This window comes from Terrapene carolina, unplaced genomic scaffold, assembly GCF_002925995.2.
Source record: "Terrapene carolina triunguis isolate 2854851 unplaced genomic scaffold, T_m_triunguis-2.0 Scaffold183, whole genome shotgun sequence".
Lineage (NCBI taxonomy): Eukaryota > Metazoa > Chordata > Testudines > Emydidae > Terrapene > Terrapene triunguis.
The window spans coordinates 1,399,495-1,420,611 of record NW_020664534.1 but is presented as its reverse complement, the minus strand read 5'-3'; the positions used below and the strand labels follow the sequence as shown (position 1 = coordinate 1,420,611).

At 46.0% G+C, this 21,117-nt stretch overlaps 1 protein-coding gene across 3 annotated transcripts in view; it reads left to right on the top strand.

Moving 5' to 3' along the window:
• Positions 1–21,117, top strand: part of GALNT1 (polypeptide N-acetylgalactosaminyltransferase 1) — a 211,144-nt gene that overhangs the window by 76,656 nt on the left and 113,371 nt on the right. For all 3 annotated transcript variants that reach the window (XM_026654148.2, XM_026654146.2, XM_029912078.1), the window contains one exon: positions 6,205–6,434. In XM_026654148.2, coding sequence (XP_026509933.1) covers positions 6,296–6,434 — 139 coding nt within the window. In that variant the 5' untranslated portion in view covers positions 6,205–6,295. The remainder of the gene's footprint in view (positions 1–6,204; positions 6,435–21,117) is intronic.

The following is a 21,117-nucleotide window of genomic DNA, read 5'->3' as shown; positions in this document are numbered from 1 at the left end:
TTCTAGATTAACACTGTGTAATATGCTGATGGTAGACTTCGGATCTTTTTTGGATCATGGAGAAAACTTGTTCCAGTGAGTGATGGAGACTATTGTGGTGTAAAGGCATATAAATTGCTGAGACCCCCAACTTTCATTGAAGGCAACACATGAAATTTGCTATTGTATTATTGGAGACAATCCAGAAGTGATCAAGAATAACGGGTTTAGAAACCATGAACTATGAGAAAAGGTTGAAAGAATTCAGCATGTTTAATATAGAGAAGAGAAGGCTAATAGGAAAGAGAAGTCCTCATCATGTCCACTGAAACTAGAAGTAATAATGGGCTTAATTTACATTAAGGGAGACTAAGGCCTGGTCTACACTAGGCTTTTATGTCGAATTTGGCGCCGTTACATCGAATTAACCCTGCACCCGTCCACACCACGAAGCTATTTAGTTCGACATAGAGCTCTCTTAAATTCGACTTCGGTACTCCTCCCCAACGAGAGGAGTAGCGCTAAATTCGAAATGGCCATATCGAATTAGACTAGGTGTGGATGGAAATCGACGCTAATAGCTCCGGGAGCTATCCCACAGTGCACCACTCTGTTGACGCTCTGGACAGCGGTCAGAGCTCGGATGCTCTGACCAGCCACACAGGAAAAGCCCCGGGAAAATTTGAATTCCCTTTCCTGTCTGGGCAGTTTGAATCTCATTTCCTGTTTGGACATCGTGGCGAGCTCAGCAGCAGTGGCAACGATGCAGAGCTCTCCAGCAGAGATGGCCGTGCAATCGCAGACTAGAAAGAGGGCCCCAGCATGGACTGATCGGGAAGTCTTGGATCTCATCGCTGTGTGGGGCGATGAGTCCGTGCTTTCAGAGCTGCGCTCCAAAAGAAGGAATGCAAAGATCTACGAGAAGATCTCTAAAGCCATGGCAGAGAGAGGATACAGCCGGGATGCAACGCAGTGCCGCGTGAAAATCAAGGAGCTGAGACAAGGCTACCAAAAAACCAAAGAGGCAAACGGACGCTCCGGATCCCAGCCCCACACATCCCATTTCTACCAGGCACTGCATTCCATCCTAGGTGCGGCCGCCACCACTACCCCACCCGTGACCGTGGACTCTGAGGATGGGATATTGTCCGCGGCCGGTTCCTCGTCGGACATGTTAGCGGACGGGGAAGATGAGGAAGGAGATGAGGAGGACGAGGCAGTCGACAGCGCTTGCACCGCTGATTTCCCCGACAGCCAAGAGCTCTTCATCACCCTTACCGAGATCCCCTACCAACCGTCCCCATCCGTTACCCCGGACACAGAATCAGGGGAAGGATCAAGCAGTAAGTGATTTAAACATCTAAACTTTTATTTTTAACAGAACTGGAATATTTAAAATATTAACAATGGGTTTTTCATGATTTCTTTGCCTTAAAATTTTTAGTCCCAACTATTTAAAAAAAATCTAACAATGTCCGGTTTTTCATGATTCTGCTGCCCAAGACGCTCCACTCTTTAGTCCCTGCCAGTGCAGCTACACCAAAATCCGGTCTATATGTCCGGGGATAGAGACGAAATCCTCATGGGAGATCTCAACATAGGTCTCCTGCAGGTAATGTTCAAGCCTGTCATCAGGTTCCTGGGGAGAGCGATTTTATTGGGTCCTCCATGGTACGAGACGTTTCCTTGCCAAGAGACAATCAAATACTCAGGGATCATTGCACGGCAAAGCATGGCGGCATACGGCCCTGGTTTTTGCATGCTTTCCCTAAGCATGCGTTCCTTCTCGCTGTCCGAGATCCTCATCAGGGTGATGTCGCTCATGATGCCCTGCTTTGAATTAGGGAGGGGAATGTTAGTATTGGGACTGCTTTACAGGGACGCGGTGGAGGCGGGAGAGGGGCAGCATACAGGGATCTTTCCCTGGGAGAGCCGCGAGGGGGTGGGACAGGGGCAGAGTTCATGCTTGCCGGATTGCTGGCAGCAGAGACTGGCTTTGCTTTCAGTGTGAAAGGAGGCCAGTGCTACTATTAAAATTTTAAGCAGCCATAAGTCTACGGCTTACCATGTTTGCCTGCTACACAAGTTGAGGTGTCCTGCCCCGCTTCTCAGATCGCCACTGCAAGACCCCTGGCACTGAAGGCGAGGTCCGAAAATTCGACCTTGTCCTGAGTGCGCATGTAAGAGGTGCAGTGCATGGTCTTGTTCACAGAGAAAGACTATGTTCTTTGTTCACAACTTCATTTATCTGTCTCAGGAATTCACTCCCTTTTTCCCATTCCCACAGACACATCTGCGACTGTCTCCCAACCCAGCCTGGCATCACACTCCCAGAGGCTAGCGCAGATTAGGCGGAGGAAGAAGAAGACGCGTGAGGACATGTTCTCAGAACTAATGTCCTGCACCCGAGCACAGGCAGCCCAGCAGACACAGTGGAGGGAGAACTTGTCCGAAATGCACCGAGCAATCATGGAACGGGAGGAGAGGTGGCGTCAGGAAGACCAGCAGGCGACTCAAACGCTGCTTGGACTAATGAGGGAGCAAACGGACACGCTCCGGCGCCTTGTTGATGTTCTGCAAGACCGGAGGCAGGAGGACAGAGCCCCGCTGCGGTCTATCTCTAACCACCCTCCCCCGCCACCAAGTCCCACACCCCCCTCACCCAAAGTCCAAAGAAGGAGGGGCGGCAAGGGCCGTTAAAACTTTCAGTCAACCAGTGCAGACTGCTCTAGCACTGTTGGGCTCTCATTTCCCAAAATTTGAAAAGTCCTTTCCTACCTACCTCACGCAAGCCCCCGTCCAAGTTTCACCCCCCCTCGTTTCATGTGTGGTTCATAATAAAATATTCGTTTCTGTTAATTACTGTTTCCATGATTTTCTTTTGGAGGAGAGTCTGTCTGAAGGGGGGGAAGGGGCTTGGTAATTGGACAGGACAGTCACCTTTAGCAGGGTACAGAGGCGGGGGCAGGTCCAGCATCAGGACACACACACACAGTGCAGTCACTAGTTGCCCTGCTCAGTCTGGGAGGTGGTTTTCATGTTCTGTGGGTGGGGGGGGGGGGTAGCTCTGTGACTTTGTGGCGGGGGAGGGCAGTTACAGATCTTATGCAGCGGTCCTTATCCTGGATCACAGAGCCACGCAGCAGGGGATCTGTAACCCTCCTCCCCCTGCCAGAAAGTCACATATCCGACACATACACGCAGTCCCGCCCAGGAGTGCTGGCAGGCTCCGTTGAAACAACCAGTCCACCACTGCAGAGCCTGTCATTCCGGGAGTTTAGAAGCATCATTTGCATCAGAACACTAAACCCGCCCCCCGCCACAGTCTGCGTCCCCGGTTTAAAACATTCCCGCGAAAACAGTAATAAAGACAACGGTGTTCATTAACAACAAAACAGAACAGATTTTATTTTTTGGGAAGGGGGTGAAGGGGGTATGTAGCTGGAGAGGATACTCAACATAAACTGGGTAAAGAAACGGGGGCAGGTTCAGCTTCTCTTTAAACAAAGTTAATAGTCACAGGTGACCCTGCTCACTGAGGAACCTAGCTTTCAAAGCCTCCCGGATGCACAGCGCGTCCCGCTGTGATCTTCTAATCGCCCGGCTGTCTGGCTGGGTGTAATCAGAAGCCAGGCTATTTGCCTCAACCTCCCACCCCGCCATAAAGGTCTCCCTCTTGCTCTCTCAGAGATTGTGGAGCACACAGCAAGCTGCAATAACAATGGGGATATTGGTTTCGCTGAGATCACAGCGAGTCAGTAAGCTTCTCCATCTCCCCTTGAGATGGCCAAAAGCACACTCCACCACCATTCTGCACTTGCTCAGCCGGTAGTTGAAGAGTTCTTTTTCTGTGTCCAGGGCGCCAGTATAGGGCTTCATGAGCCAGGGCATTAGCGGGTAGGCTGGGTCCACGAGGATCACTGTAGGCATCTCCACATCCCCAAGAGTTATTTTGTGGTCCGGAAAGTAAATACCTTCCTGCAGCCGTCTAAACAGACCAGAGTTCCTGAAGACGCGAGCGTCATGAACCTTGCCCGGCCATCCGATGTTGATGTTGGTAAAACGTCCCCTATGGTCCACCAGTGCTTGCAGCATCATTGAAAAGTAGCCCTTTCGGTTGATATACTGGCTGGCCTGGTGGTCCGGTCCCAAGATAGGGATGTGAGTCCCATCTATAGCCCCACCGCAGTTTGGGAATCCCATCTCGGCGAAGCCATCTATGATGACCTCCACGTTTCCCAGGGTCACTACCTTTGAGAGCAGTAGCTCAACGATTGTGTTGGCTACTTGCATCACAACAACCCCCACGGTAGATTTGCCCACACCAAAGTGGTTCGCGACTGACCGGTAGCTGTCCGGCGTTGCAAGCTTCCAGAGGGCTATGGCCACTTGCTTCTGGACAGTCAGGGCTGCTCGCATCCGGGTGTCATTGCGCTTCAGAGCAGGGGACAGCAAGTCACAAAGTTCAAGGAAAGTCACCTTCCGCATGCGAAAGTTTCGCAGCCACTGGGATTCATCCCAGACCTGCAGCACTATGCGGTCCCACCAGTCCGTGCTTGTTTCCCGGTCTCAGAATCGCCGTTCCACAGCATCAACATGACCCATTGCCACCGTGATGTCCTGGGCGCTGGGTCTCGTGGTTTCTGACAGCTCTGTGCTACTCTCCGACTTCAGGCCCTCACGGCAGTGTCGTAGCCTCCTCTCCTGATTTCTCTGCATCTGCCTCAGGGAAAGGTGTATGATAAGCTGCGAGGCGTTGAGAACGGCCACAACTGCAGCGATGGTCGCAGCGGGATCCATGCTCGCAGTGCTGTGGCGTCCGCGCTGTCACAGATCAGAAAAGTGCGCGAACTGATTTCCCGCCGGCGCTTTCAAGGATGGAGGGAGGGAGGAAGGGCGGTAGTGACGGACGGATGACGACAGTTACCCAAAAGCACCCTCGACACATTTTTTTACCCAGAAGGCATTGGCGGCTCGACCCAGAATTCCAATGGGCAGCGGGGACTGCAGGAACTGTGGGATAGCTGCCCACAGTGCACCGCTTCCAATGTCGACGCTTGCCCCGTTAGTGTGGACTCACACAGTCGAATTACTGTCCTTAGTGTGGACACACACGTTCGACTTTGTAATATCGATTTCACATATTCGATTTAAGTGAAATCGAACTACCCTCGTAGTGTAGACAAACCCTTAGCTTAGTTATTAGGCAAAACTTTCCGACTATAAGCATATTTAAGCCATGGAGGTTGTGGAATCCCCATCATTTGAGGGTTTTAAGAACAGGTTATAGACAAACATCTGTCAGGGACGGTCTAGGCATATGCAATCCTGCTTCAATATGGGCTGGACTAGATGACTTCTTGAGGTCCCTTCCAGTCCTGCATTTCTATGATTCTAAATATCAACTATAATATGAAAATCCTGCCTTTTACATCTGGGTGGTATGTGATGTTTAGTTACTATATGTAGAATAGTAAGCTATAGTCACTTTGAAACTTTGGAAGTGAAATCCAAAATTGGGCCAAATTCCTATAGCAAACAGTCTCCTAAAAATTGAAGTCTGTTTCAGAAACAGCAAAGTGGAACAAACTTGTTTATTTCTCAACCACGTTGCAAATTAAATAAAACTGTTGCTTGCCATACTATAGCAGTCTTAGACATAAATACTGGCATTTTCAAAACTTTACCAGTAAAGACTGGAGCAAAGGTGATCTTCATTTTCTTGTTTATCACCAAGCTAATTCTAGTATTTAATCTAGTATTCTCTGTGTACTGTTAATAATTCTCCTCTAGCCAAATGTATTTCAGTCCAAGGAAAATTAGAAAAGACTGTTTGTTGTGATCATACCTTTCATTATGCTGGCTAACCTAAATTTCCAAAGGGTAAACAATATATTAAGTCCAAATCCAAAGAGTGGATTTTAATTTGAATATAGTTCCATATTTTCTTCTGCATTGAGTAGACAACTTGGCATTTTGGCTATTGGCATTGGCATTTTGGAGGCATGAGTGTTAACACATCACCAGACTTAGTTGCCTTAGTTGTGTCTACTCTCTTCACTTGTAGAGTGCCTAGAGCTTTTCTTAACTTTTGCATGTGGACCATTGTGATAACTAATTTGCATTTCAAATTTGTTATCCTAAAATGTAAGTAAAATTGTCTCTTTAAATGTTACTTCTCATTTTGGATTTTTTTGTAATGTCTGTTCTTTGTTTTCTTTTCAGATACAGAACATGGTCTCGGAAACTGGATTAAAGCAATCTTGTTGATATTTTTATTTATACTTTTTTATTTTTGTATTTGACTTAAAGTGCCATGAGAAAATTTGCATATTGCAAGGTGGTCCTTGCCACCTCACTGGTTTGGGTCCTTTTGGATATGTTTCTATTGCTGTACTTCAGTGAATGCAACAAATGTGATGAGAAAAAAGAGCGAGGCCTACCTGCTGGAGATGGTGAGTAGATGTTCATAAATTACAACTTTGTTTAAATAAGCATCAGTGAAAACTTGCCCTTTGATAATTCCCAACAGGATGAGTATGGCTTCATCTTGTACGTATCACAAATATTTTCAGAGTCTTTAAAAAAAAATTAAAAATAAAAATCCTGGAGGTGTTGTGTAGGCTGTCTAATACCTGAGGCATTCTGAAGGCAGATTTCATTTAAAATGATGTTAGTATAGGAAGGTAAAAGAGAATTAAGGAAATAATCCAAATCCTTCCCTACCGTAATGTACATCTGCAGTAACTCCATTGACATCAATAGCATAAAGCAGTGTAACTAAGAGCTGTATTTGGCCAAATGTAGTAATTTTGAAGGACAGTCATCTCATTACAAAATAAATGTTGGAACAAAAGGGCATTTATTAAAATTAGTACAGTAAACCCTCCAGTGTTGAGATGTTGAATAAGTGCTTATTTTTGAAACAGGAACTATTTTATTCTGTAGCAAAGTTATTCAAGAAAGCTGTTATTCCTGTCTTCCTTTGCTTCCCAGCATAGTTTCCATATGCCACCCAATGGAACTCAGTGCTTTTAGAAAGAATATTTTAAGCTGCATAAAACTGTTGCTACTATAGTATAAAGTATGGAGCTTGTCTGGGTTCAATACAGGTATGTCTATTTTTCTTTGCAGTTGTATAAAACAAATCAAGTAAAGCTGTAAAATACAGATAGAGCTGGCAATGGCTATTGTTAAGATTGCCTTCCACTTTCCATTAGAACTCTGTCAGACTTCAGGATGGATTGATTTAAATCACCTAGTAGAAAGCCTCACTTTAAATAATTGGTTTTAATCAGTTTTTCTGTTTGTAATTCCATTCTTATCTGAAGAAAGGTGCATTCTCATTGGTTGATATTACCATTAAAACATGTTGATTTACAACTAAATAGAGCCTCTACTCTGGATTAGGTACAGCTGTTTGTTACCTAGGATGGTACCTTATAACTATAGATAAAGATATAGATATGGGCTGTCAAGCGATTAAAAATATTAATCACACTGTTAAACAATAATAAAATACCATTTATTTAAATATTTTTGGATGTTTTCTACATTTTTCAAATACATTGATTTCAATTACCACTCAGAAAACAAAGTGTACAGCGCTCACTTTATATTTATTTTTGATTACAAATATTTGTGCTACAAAAAACAAAAGAAATAGTATTTTCAATTCACCTCATACAATCTCTTTATCATGAAAGTTGAACTTACAAATATAGAATGATGTACAAAATAACTTTAGAGCCTACAATCTACTCAGTCCTACTTCTTCAGTCAGTCAGTCACCTAGACAAACAAGTTTGTTTACATTTATAGGAGATAATGCTGCCCTTGTTTACAATGTCACTTGAAAGTGAGAACAGGCGTGGCAAGATATTTACATGCCAGATGTGTTAAAGATTCATATGTCCCTTCATGCTTCAAGCACCATTCTAAAGGACATGCCTCAATGCTAATGAGGGGTTCTGCTCAATAACAATCCAAAGTAGTGCAGACGGACACATGTTCACCTTTATCATCTGAATCAGATGCCACAGCAGAAGGTTGATTTTCTTTTTTGGTGGTTCGGGTTCTGTAGTTTCCACATCGGAGTGTTGCTCTTTTAAGACCTCTGAAGGCATGCTCCACACCCCGTCCCTCTCAGATTTTGGAAGGTACTTCAGATTCTTAAATCTTGGGTCGAGTGCTGTAGCTATCTATAGAAATCTCTCATTGGTACCTTCTTTGCATTTTGTCAAATCTGCAGTGAAAGTGTTCTTAAAACGAACAACATGCTGGGTAATCATCCGAGACTGCTATAACATAAAATATATGTCAGAATGTGGGTAAAAAACAGAGCAGGAGACATAGAATTCTCCCCACAGGAGTTCAGTCACAAATTTAATTAATGCATTCTTTTTTTAACAAGCATGGAAGCATGTCCTCTGGAATGGTGGTCGAAGTATGAAAGGGCAGAAGAATGTTTAGCATATTTGGCATGTAAATACCTTGCAGGGCCTGCTACAAAAGTGCCATATGCCTGTTCTCACTTTCAGGTGATATTGTAAATAAGAAGCTGGCAGCATTATCTCCTGTGAATGTAAACAAACTTGTTTGTCTTAGTGATTGGCTGAACAAGAAGTAAGACCGAGTGGATTTGTAGGCTCTAAAGTTTTACATTGTTTTGTTTTTGAGTGCAGTTATGTAACAAAAAAGAAAACCTACATTTGTAGGTTGCACTTTAACGACAAAGAGATTGCATTACGGTATTATGAGGTGAACTGAAAAATACTATTTCTTTTGTTTATCATTTTTACGGTGCAAATATTTGTAATAAAAATAATATAAAAAGTGAGCACTGTACACTTTGTATTTTGTGTTGTAAGTGAAATCAATATATTTGAAAATGTAGAAAGATATCCAAAAATATTTAATAAATTTCAATTGGTATTCTGTTTAACAGTGCGATTAATCATGATTAATTTTTTTAATTGCAATTAATTTTTTGGGTTAATCGTGTGAGTTAACTGATTAATCGACAGCCCACTCTCTCTATAGCTATAATTTATTTATTTAAGCAGTTGTATAGCTTTCAGATTCTTCTGAACTGTACATTTTTAGTGTGTTTAGAAAAAGGTGAATGATGGATTGATTATTTACTAGATAATTAACTTTTTCTTCATGATTTGTCAAGCTGCATTAGGATGGTAACTAAATTTAATTAAACACAACAGCTTATAAAATTTATTTTTATTAAAGCAACTGTGAATGCTTTAGATACATAAACTTCTTTTATCAAAGGATGTTTCACATGTACAACTAAATGATTTATTAAACAGAGAAATTAAATGTAGTCAGTAAATTTAAACTGATTATCGCAGGCCAGTCTGGGAAAATTTTCAAATACATCTAAGTGAAAGTGACTGCAGCTTAAGTTCCTACTTGCCTTAGTCTCTTGAAAATAACAGTCTCCTAAATTAGTTAGGCTGGCCTATTGTACCATATTTATAAGGCTTAACCTCATAAATCTGATGTTTTCCCCCAGATTCTTTTTTTATATAGAAAAAACAATGTTTAAGTCTTAACTCAGTTTTTTTTTAATAGAGGATCATGGATTCAGCATGTTTTTCTTTGTGTTTTAAGATGATGTAGTAAGTTTAGACTTTAACATATTTTGTTTTAAATTCAGATTTCATTTTTAACAGGTTTATATTTTAAAAGGAAAACTTCTTGTAATTTAAATAACAAAATCAAAAAAATCTGATTTAAATTAAAAAAAATCATTTTTCTTATCTACCCTGCCAAACTAACCACTCAGACTGAAATTTTTGAAATGTGTCAAAAAATGATTCAGCCATTACCAAGAACGACATTCGGGGAAATTTTTTTTGTAAATGTTAGAAACTTCTTGTACCCCGCAATATTTCAACTCCTTTCTCTAAAGCATGGAGGGACTAGAACATCTCCATTAAATGAGTGTATGTCAGAGAGGTGCCTATAGAGTTCCCTGTGAAAATCCACCTCTATTTGACAGTTATATGCCCTTGAAAATTGACATAGATACATACACAAAGGTTTTGACAGCAAAATAGTGTGAAGATTCCATCAGGGCTTAGTGTACTACTTCTAAGTGCAGTAGGAGCTGAGCAGGACTCTTCTTACAGTTGCTTCTTCTGGCTGTTTGGAGCTGCTGGGAGTAGGGAGACTTTGTTGACTGCTTCTCTGCTGATGTCCAGCAGCATAGAGTAGAAGGAGAAAACAGCCTGCATTTAAATGCAAGGAGTGAGGAGCTGGGAAAGCAGTACACTAGGAAGGGACAGGAGCAGAGGGAGAAGGATTGGTTATATGGGGCAGGAATAGACTGGGATGGGCATGGGGAGATGTGGGCAGAAGGCCTTCTAATTTAAAGCATCTTGAGAACCTGGAATAGAATCCAGGATTATTAAGTCCCCACATTTCCCTGTTGTCTAGCAAGTAGCTGTGAAATCGACCAGTGAAGTATCTCATCCCCTTCCAGTGGCTTCTGTCAGCTACTCCATTAGCTTAGTGATAGAAGTCTATGCTATGGATTTAAACTTGCCAATCCTAAAGGTAACCAATATTGGGAGGATGGGTTGGATTGAATATGGTTATATTACATGTGATAGAATTTCAATTTCCTTCACTTGTGTTTTTTTTAAAAACCCTAGGTAATTACACAGAAAAAGACTCCATTAAAAGATAAGTTGCAAAGTCAAGCACCAAAGACTTAAGAAATATCAAAATTAAGGTGGTCCATGCAACTGTAAATCAGCACCGTGGAATGTATGCATTACCATGCAGTCTTTACATGATCACCTATTTATTTTTTCTAAAGGGGCTTCTGACTCATGCAGTGCATAGGATAGACAGTGCCCAAACAGTATTGTGTAGTGGAGGAAGCGGATTGTTTGTTTGTTCGTTTGTTTGTTATAGAACTTGGAAGTTGAGTAGTGAATGAGGCAGGAAACTGCAGGAAGAGAAAGGTTGATCTCATGGTTTAAGCAGTTGAATGCCACCCCAGAGAACTGGGTTTCTGTAAACTTCCAATGTGCAGCTGGAAAAGTCCCTTAAACCAAATTTTTAGGAGGTGGCCACTAACTATGTGGCTCATTTTGGGGTGCCCAATTTGAGACGCATGGGATTTGATATACAGAAGTGCTGAGCGCACTCAATCACAATTGAAGTCAATGGCAGCTGTGCTTAGAATGTATAAACTGGAAGTACTTGGGAAAATCAAGTCCTAAGCATCTCAAGGGGGGCACTCAAAATTAGTACAGTAAAAACTTTGGTATCCAGCATGTTGAGGAAATGGGGGGATGCCAATAAGTCAAAAATTCCAGTTAACTAAGAGGGAGGGTGGGAATTTGGGTGTGGGAGGGAGCTCAGGGTTGGGGCATGGGAGGGAATGCAAGGTGGCGGATTCTGGCGGTGCTCACCTCAGGCAGCTCCCTGCAAGCGGCGACATGTCCCTGCTGCTCCTAGGCTGAGGCATGACCAGGTGGCTCTGCATGCTGCCTCTGCCTGCAGGCGCCGCCCCCACAGCTCCCATGGCCGCAGTCCCCTGCCAATGGGAGCTGCGGAGCCAGCGTGATCCCCCGTGGTGGTTCCTTCACCTAGGACCATTGACCACGGCCAGTGGGAGCTGCGGGGGCAGTGCCTGCGGATGGAGGTGGCGCCTGCAGATGGAGGCAGCGCGCAGAGCTACCTGGCCACACCTCCACCTAGGAGCAGCAGGGACATGTCGCCACTTGCAGGGAGCCGCCCGAGTTGAGCACCACGTGGATCTGGGACCCCAAAACCCCTCCCGTGCCCTAACCCCCTGCCCTGAGCCCCGTCCCACACTCAATCTCCTTTCCAGAGCCCATGCCCCATATCCCCCTCCCAAAATGCTGGTTTATAGAGCTTTCTGATTGGTAAAGTGCCAGATAACACAGATTTTACTGTAGTTACTTTGACAACTTTGGTCTTAATCATTATGCCTTAATTTCCACTTGTAAAATAGTGATGATATTTTACCTCATAAGGGTGTTGTGAAGATAAAAATAAATTGTATTGAGGCTCTTCTGATTTTAAGGCCAGAATCTGTGTTTGGAGCTTTTAATGTGACTAATTTCTTTTAAGTATAATTACTGTGTCTATAAAAAAAAAGATGTGCAGAGGACAAATTAAATGTGAAATTCCTTGAAAAGTTCTGTTCCCTGACTGGCACTGAAACTTTTTTGGGAGGAGAGGGGAACATGTCTTAAACCCTCATCTCTGCAGTGGGAGGAGGCTTTTTCTCTGCTCTACTGCTGCTCCTATTGATGTTACTGGGGAAATGCTTTGCATATATGTAGTACCACAAGTTGGAGGAGATGGAGGGATGAACTGAACTGGGATGGGGAAAGAGAACAGGCAAAAAAGGAAGACTCAAAGGTTTTTGATTGAAAAAGCAGTTGTTTTAGTAGATCATTTCCATTTTCAGAGGTTTTTTTGCACGTTTTGTTTATAAAAGTTGCTTGGGAGCAGCAGTCAAAGAATGTTTAAATAAGAACTAGTGAATGGTAATTTGAAACTCTTAAGATTTTATGAACTGTCCCTTGAGACTTTTGTTCTTTCTGTTAAAGGCAGTTAGCTGTCTTCTTTTTGGGACAATGGTGATGTGATGCAGAAACTGTATTTTAATTTCCCACCAACTGTCACTGAAGTCAAGTTTCAAATTGAACTCAGTCCTCTGCATGTGTAGAAACTTCATTTTTTAACAGAACAGATAATTTGCACTTTAAGATAAATATAATATAGGAAAAGTGCAAAGTTAGTTACACAATATTACTTCATATAACTTTTTTCTGTTAGTCCTAAATGGCCGTATAATATGAATGGAAAGACTGTGTTTTCAATTAAATATTTGATATTACACTTAGTAATTAGCTTTGCTGTAAAATATATTAATTTAGCATTCTATTAGTAGTACTGGTTTGAAATCTGAGAGTGAAACCAGTTAGCAAGCTGACTAGACACTGATTTAAACAGAATTATAACATCTCTGTATAGCTATAATATTCAGAAGGTCTCCTTTATGACTAATTGAATATCAAACCAATTCATGGGAGATATTTTCTGAAATACATAATGTTCTTTTGTTTGCAGCGGTGTTGTAGCCATGTTGGTCCTGGGATATTAGAGAGACAGGATGGGTGAGGTAATATCTTCTATTAGACCAACTTCTGTTGGTGAAAGAGAGACACTTTCAAGAAGAGCTTGCAAGTTTGTCTTTCACCAACAGAAGTTGGTCCAATAAAAGATATGACGTCACCCACCTTGTCTCTATAATCTTTTAATTGTTGTTTTTAGGTTGTAAAGTGAAGCACTTGAAAAATTGAGAGCGCAGAATTTGTGTTGCATTGTCCATACTGTGCACCAAATGAGACAAGTGCTCCTGTTATACATAACAGAATTAGACTGATTAGGTTATTGAAAATCTTCCAGCGGAACAGTTCTCTGTTGAAATATGGTGATTTGGTGGAATCCGCGTTCTGCAGGAACATGTCAATTCCATTGAACCAGGCAGATTGGTCAACAGGGAATTTTTAACAGTACGTCTTGGCCAAACTTGAACGAATTTCAGGTGACAAAGAAAAGGTATTTCTTTGGTCACAGAGTATTCACCCTACCAAATTTCAAAGGCCTGCTGGAAACAGTGGAAATGTTTGAGCTTCTAAGAAAAAACTCTGAAAATCTTTTATAATGAAAATGCTAACAAACTGAATTTAGGTATTTCTAATAGTTTTCCCCCCTGCAGTCATTTTGGAAAACTCAGTGAAATAGGCGCAAGATAATCTCATTTGTTATTCTTTATATGTTCGTATAATTTGAATGCTAAGTTTTTCAGTGAGTATAGGATGCATTTTGTTTTTGCTCTTGGCAAGCTATTTTTCCCCTCTTTGACCTTGTGTAAGATTACAGTATTCTCTCTTAGCCAAAAATTAAGGAGCATTTCATATTTGGGAAGCAGGAAGAGAAAAAGGGTAGTGCCTTGATCTTACTGGAATTACCTAATATTCTGTTAGAGTACATTGAATTATTTAGCTCATTTATAGTACTGTTTTCTATTTAAATTAATCTGATAATTCAATAGCTAGATGATTTATAGCCAATATATATGCTAAAGGTCAAGTTTAAAAACAAGTGTCTTGAAATTTCATTATTTGTGTATTTAAAAAAAATTAATTTTTGAAAAATATCCCAAAATGGGTATTTAAAGAAACACTGGCCACTTTGATAGATTGGTTTTGTTTTTTAGTCTCAATTATTTGTAATGCTTTCTCAGAAACATAAAAATGAAATAATGTTCTGTTCTGTTCTTCGAGTGATTGTTCATGTCCATTCCAAGCAGGTGTGTGCGCGCCGCGTGCACACCAGCCGGAAAATTTTACTATAGCAGCATCCGTAGGGTCGACTTCGGCGCCCCCTGGAGTGGCGCCTTCATGGCGCTGTATATAGGGGCCAGCCAACCCTCCAGCCCCTCGGTTCCTTCTTACCGCTGGTGACAGCTAGCTGGAGCTTCGCTTGCTCTTCAGCAATCATGGCAGTGTTCCGTCTTAGTTGTAAATAGTTAGTCAGTTTGTTTGTTTAGTGTTAGTTTAGATAGATAGTTGTTGGGGGGATTTTCCCCAACGTTTTCGTCGCCCCACTGGGGCATGCCCGGGTCCCCAGGTTTCAAACTCTGCCGGGACTGTGGGAAATTTATGCCGAAGAGTGACCCACACTCTTCATGCTTAAGGTGCCTCGGGGAGTGCCACCAAAGAGACAGGTGCAGTATCGGCAGGGCATTTCGCCCCAGGACTCTCAAAGATAGAGAGCAGAGACTTAAAGTCCTCCTAATGGAAGCGTCCCTGCGGCCACAATCGGACCCTGAGCCTGCCGACCCAGCACCCAGCACTTCATCCTCGGTGCGCAGTGCCCCGGCATCAGCGATAAGTTGAGGCCAAAGCCTCTAAACCCCAACACCGAAAAGAGTCGGCACACAAGAAATCTGCCTCGGTGAGACATTGTTCATCGCCCGTGCTGGTTAAAAAGAGGCCGGTGAGGGAACATTCCCCCCCACCAGGACCCTAAGGGGCCAGCGCCGTCCACGAGTGCTGCGGGACAGGCCGCACCGCAGACCCATTCTGCTATCCTGTTGACTCCTGCCCCGGAGAGGGTACGGTTGAGTCTGGACAGGCCTAGATCCCCGGACATTATAGAGGAAGTGCGCCTCCCATCGACGCCGGAGGCGTTCGAGGCTGCCTCAGACCTCTTGAGCCTCCCGGTGCCGGCGTTGCCGCACTGGTGGAGAGAACCTCCGGCTACCCCTCGACCCCAGTTACAATTTCAGGGCAAACCGGCAATGCTATCGCCGCGCTCCCCACACTGCGCCACCCCAGCGGCACTGGCGCAGAGGGAACTTTCTCCAGTCCGACAGCACCGGTCCCCGACGACAGTGGGTACCGCCCCTCCTATGTCCTCGTACTCGGAGGCGGACTCGTACTGCTCCAATAGATTGAAGAGCAGACGATTGTCCTCGCGTGCGAGTGCCCAGCCTTACCCACCGCAGTGGCAGCAACAGTGGCAACCGCCCCCCCAGTGGCCCTTCTGGATGCCATGGGCCTACCACCAGTCAGAGGGTCAGGCGTATGGACCCCGCACACGGGCCACATCGGTCTCCTCGACGTCGGTGGCCCCACCGCTAATGCCCCCACCACCGGCACTGCCGTCTGACAGGAGTGTGCCACAAGGGGACACGGCACCGCCTAGTCGGGCACCGGCAGGGACCATGCTCCCAACGCCGCAGGCACCGCCCAGCACGCCTCGTCGTTCGGTTTCGACCCCGGTACCGGCTGCGGTGCCGCATCCTGAACCCGCACCGGCCGTGCAGCCTGAGTACCGTGTGCCGCAGGCCCTGGTAGAGGTAGAGGGTATAGAAGAAGGCCCTCTTCAGGGGATCTCCTCCTTCTCCTCGCCGGATGAGGCAGTGGCGGGAACGTCTGCGGCACTGGCTCTGGAGGACAATAGGATCCTCCAACAGCTGCTTACGCAAGCAGCCCGGAGCCTCTCGATCCAAACGGAGGAGATCGAGGCGGATACTGATCCGGTGGTGGACATCCTGACCCCGTCGGGCCCATCCAGGGTAGCCCTGCCTCTCTTAAAGACCATTGCGGACACAACCCGCACCTTGTGGCAGACGCCAGCCTCATTGGCCCCCACGGCTAAAAGGACTGAGAGGCGATATTTTGTTCCATCCAAGGGCTATGAACATCTTTATGCACACCCTCCCCCGGACTCCCTAGTGGTAGATGCGGCCAACCAGAGGGAGCGCCAAGGGTTCCAGGGAGCTACGCCAAAAAATAGAGAGGCCAAGAAGTTGGACCTGTTCGGGTGAAAGGTGTATTCGACAGGGGGTCTGCAGTTGCGCATAGCCAATCAGCAGGCCATAGCGAGCAGGTATGGACACAACACGTGCTTGGCTTTGTCTAGGTTCGCTGAACTCCTTCCCCAGGAATCGCGAACTGAGTTTTCAGCCCTGGTCGAAGAGGGGAAAATTGATTACCTGAGCTTCCCTCCAGGCAGCCTTGGACGCGGCCGATTCAGCCTCACGCACGCTGGCGACTGGTCTGGTTATGAGGCGTGGAGCCTGGCTTCAAGTTTCAGGCCTCCCACATGAGGTCCAACAGACAATCCAAGACCTCCCCTTCGAAGGGCCCATGCTCTTCTCGGAGAAGACAGATAAGAGGCTACATAGCCTAAAGGATTCACGGGCTACCCTTCGCTCACTAGGCCTACACACCCCGGTCACTCAGCGTAGACAGTTCAGGCCGCCACAGGCCCCATGGCTGTACCAGCCTCAAAATCGCGCGGACGCATTGTGCAGAAGGGCAAGGACAGGCAGAAGGAGGCAACAACAGCAGCCCTCCGGCCAGTCATCTGCCCAACCAAGGCCTCCACAGGGGCCTAGACCACCATTTTGAGGGCCCAGTAGAGGACGCCCTACCGATCAGAACTCTGGATCCTACCAACCTTACCTTTTCGTCACGTCTGTCCCACTTCTATCGTGCGTGGGCCTGGATCACATCGGACAGTTGGGTGCTTCGCACGGTAGAGAGGGGATATTCTATCCAGTTCTCCTTCCTCCTGCCCTCCCCTCCCGCCCCTCTTCAGGGACCCCTCTCACGAGCAACTTCTAATTCAGGAAGTACAGTCCCTCCTCGCAGCAGGGGCAGTAGAGGAGGTTCCTCAGGGGCAGGGGCTTCTATTCCCGCTATTTCCTAATACCGAAAGCGAAAGGGGGCCTCAGACCTATTTTGGACTTGCGGCGTCTCAACAAGTTTGTAAAGAAGCTCAAGTTCCGCATGGTCTCCGTGTCCTCCATCATACCTTCCATGGATCCAGGAGACTGGAATGCCGCCCTCGACTTAAAGGACGCATACTTTCATATTGCGATAATCCCTCAGCACAGGCGTTACCTCAGATTTGTCATGGGCAACGCCCATCTACAGTTTACGGTTCTGCCTTTTGGACTGTCAGCAGCCCCAAGGGTCTTCACAAAGCCGTGGCAGCCTTCGTGCGCAAGCAGGGTATTCAGATGTTTCCCTACCTGCACGATTGGCTCATCAAGGGCCGTGCCAAGGCACAGGTGGAGGCTCAGGTGGTCTTCATCAGGCAGACCTTCCTCGAGCTCGGCCTCTTGCTGAACGAGGCCAAGTCCACACTTTCTCCAACCCAAAGAATCAAATTTATAGGGGCGGTTCTGGACTCAACACACGCCAGAGCATACCTCCCAGAGGCCAGGTTCCAGACTCTGTCCAACATTATTCTCTGCCTCCAACATTACCATACCACCACAGCAAGAAATTGCCTCAAGTTACTAGGGCACATGGCGGCATGTACCTATGTGGTGAGCCACACCAGACTCAGACTGCGTCGGCTCCAGTCCTGGTTGGCAGGGGTGTATCGGCCGGTTAGGGACTCCCTAGAATCAGTGGTGACGCTACCTCGGCCAGTGTTGGACTCCCTCCAATGGTGGCTCGACCCACGGGAGGTCTGCGCGGGAGTGCCTTTCCTTGGCCCCGAGCCCTCCCTGTCCCTGGTAACGGACGCATCAGATGTGGGATAGGGTGCACATCTGGGCGACCTCAGAACATAAGGCCTTTGGTCACGAGAAGACCTTTCGTTACACATCAATGTCAGGGAATTACGAGCGGTGTGCCTCGCATGCATAGCCTTCAAATCCCAGCTGGCGGGCAGGTGCGTTTCTGTCCTCACGGACAACACTCTAACGATGTTCTATATCAACAAACAGGGTGGTGCTCGCTCCTCTCCCCTGTGCCGGGAAGCCCTCGCATTATGGGACTTTTGCATACAGAACGTAATTCACCTGATGGCATCCTACCTCCCGGGGACGCAGAACGGGCTTGCAGACGCCCTCAGCCGCTCGTTCCAAGGTCACGAGTGGTCTATCCGCTGGGCTATAGTACTCTCAATTTTCCGGCTCTGGGGTCATCCCCAGGTTGACCTGTTTGCCTCCAGAGAGAACAGAAGTGTCGCCAATTCTGCTCCCTCATGGAACGCAGTCCGGGGTCTCTAATGGATGCCTTCCTCCTCTCTTGGGCAGACGGGCTATTTTATGCCTTTCCCCCGATTCCTATGGTTCAGAGTAATCCTCAAGGCCCGCAGAGATCACGCTCGTGTCATCCTAATAGCGCCGACGTGGCCGCGCCAGCACTGGTACACGTCGCTCCTGCATATGTCTGTACGGGTGCCCCTCAGGTTGTCCCTACTCCCGGACTTGATCACACAGGATCGGGGTCGCCTGCGTCACCCGAACCTGGAGTCGCTCCACCTCACGGCCTGGATGCTCCATGGCTAAACCCTGTGGAGATGCAATGCTCTCATCAGGTCAGGCAGGTCCTTCTTGGTAGCAGGAAGCCCTCAACAAGGACCACGTACTTGGCCAAGTGGAAGCGCTTCTCCCTCTGGGCCACACAACGGGGTCAGGCTCCCTTGCTCGCCCCGATCCCTCTCATATTGGACTATTTGCTACATCTGAGACACCTGGGACTCTCCCTCTCTTCGTTTCGAGTACACCTTGCTGCAGTCTTGGCGTTCCACCCTGGAGCGGGGGGTACCTCAGTGTTTGTGGACCCACTCGTTGGTCGCTTCCTCAAGGGCCTTGACAGGTTGTTCCCGCACATTCGTCAACCTGTCCCTGCTTGGGACCTCAATTTGGTCCTGTCTGTCCTCACAGGGCCCCCCTTCGAGCCGCTGGCTTCGTGCTCGCTGTTATATCTTTCGTATAAGGTCGCGTTCTTGGTGGCTATCACATCAGCCCGGAGGGTGTCGGAAGTCAGAGCACTGACATCTGAACCTCCATATACCATCTTCCACAAAGACAAGGTCCATCTCAGGCCGCACCCAGCGTTCCTTCCTAAGGTGGTTTCCCCTTTTCACGTGGGTCAAGACATTTTTCTCCCGGTGTTCTATCCGAAACCGCACTCCTCGGCTAAGGAGCGTAGGCTGCATTCCCTGGATGTTCGCAGGGCCCTCGCGTTCTACATTGAAAGGACAAGACCCTTCAGGAAATCAACCCAACTTTTTGTTGTCGTGCCTGACAGAATGAAGGGGCTCCCAGTCTCGTCACAGCGGATCTCCTCTTGGATCAAAACCTGCATCCGAGAATGCTACAGTCGGGCTAACATACCAGCCCCGCCTATCACGGCCCACTCCACAAGAGCACAGGCCTCTTCCGCTGCATTCCTGGCCCAAGTCCCGACGCAGGAAATTAGTAGAGCGGCCACGTGGTCCTCAATCCACACTTTTACAACACACTATGCCATCACGCACCAGGCCAGAGATGATGCAACCTTTGGCTGCGCAGTACTCCAGTCTGCAGTGACCTCCGACCCCACCGCCTAGGTTCAGGCTTGTGAGTCACCTGCTTGGAATGGACATGAACAATCACTTGAAGAAGAAAAAACGGTTACTCACTTTTTTGTAACTGTTGTTCTTCGAGATGTGGTGTTCACGTCCATTCCAATACCCAGCCTCCTGCCCCTCTGTCGGAGTGTCGGCAAGAAGGAACTGAGGGGGTGGAGGGTCGGCTGGTCCCTATATACAGCGCCATGAAGGCGCCACTCCAGGGGGCGCCGAAGCCAACCCTACGGACGCTGCTATAGTAAAATCTTCCGGCTGGCGTGCACGCAGCGCGCACACACCTGCTTGGAATGGACATGAACAACACATCTCGAAGAACAACAGTTACAAAAAGGTGAGTAACTGTTTTTTTCTGGTTTTGTCTTTTACTTGGCAAACAGTTGGTATCAGAAATAGTATGCCTAGTTTAGGAGTAATATTAAATTTGCTTGTTGATACAGATTGGCTAGAGCTAACACATTGTTTCATGTTTGTAATAGATTAATTCTGGTGGAATTAAATTCTCCTAAAATTGAGAGAGGATTGTTCTGAAGAATGAATTCAAATTGCATTATCAATGCCAAATCGTAAAGTATATTATACATATCAGAATTTTAGTCTAAATGGATTAGTCTTCACTTAAATAGAAGTTTTTATATAAAAATAAATTCCTTTGCTAACCTCATAAACTATGTGGAAGTGGATGTTACTAGATGTGAAATAAAACCCCCACTAATTATTTTTTTTCTCAGAAAGTCTGTGAAATATAATGTAGAGGTTTATTCCATAACTGAGTGAAATTTGTAATGCAGTAGGTTTATACAATACAAAATGTGATGACAAAAAGATGGGTGCTTTTTGGTCCTCCAAGTGAACAATAGTTGCTGAGAACGAGACTTAACTGCTCTTGTTAAATATATTAATAGTCGGAAGTTTATATTTTTCCAGTATTTAAAAATGTCAAATTTTAGATCACCTGTCCTCGAATCTTGCTTCATATGAAACAGTGCATCATTAAACAAATTAGATATGCTTTTGTAAAACATAAATGAGAAGAAAACGCAAGGGTGCCTGCAATAGTCTTATTTCTCCAGTAAACTTCAGAATAGTCCAATCCAGCGGTTCTCAAACTGGGTTGGGACCCCAAAGTGGGTCGCAAGCCCATTGTAATGGGGTCGCCAGGGCTGGCATTAGACTTGCTGGGGC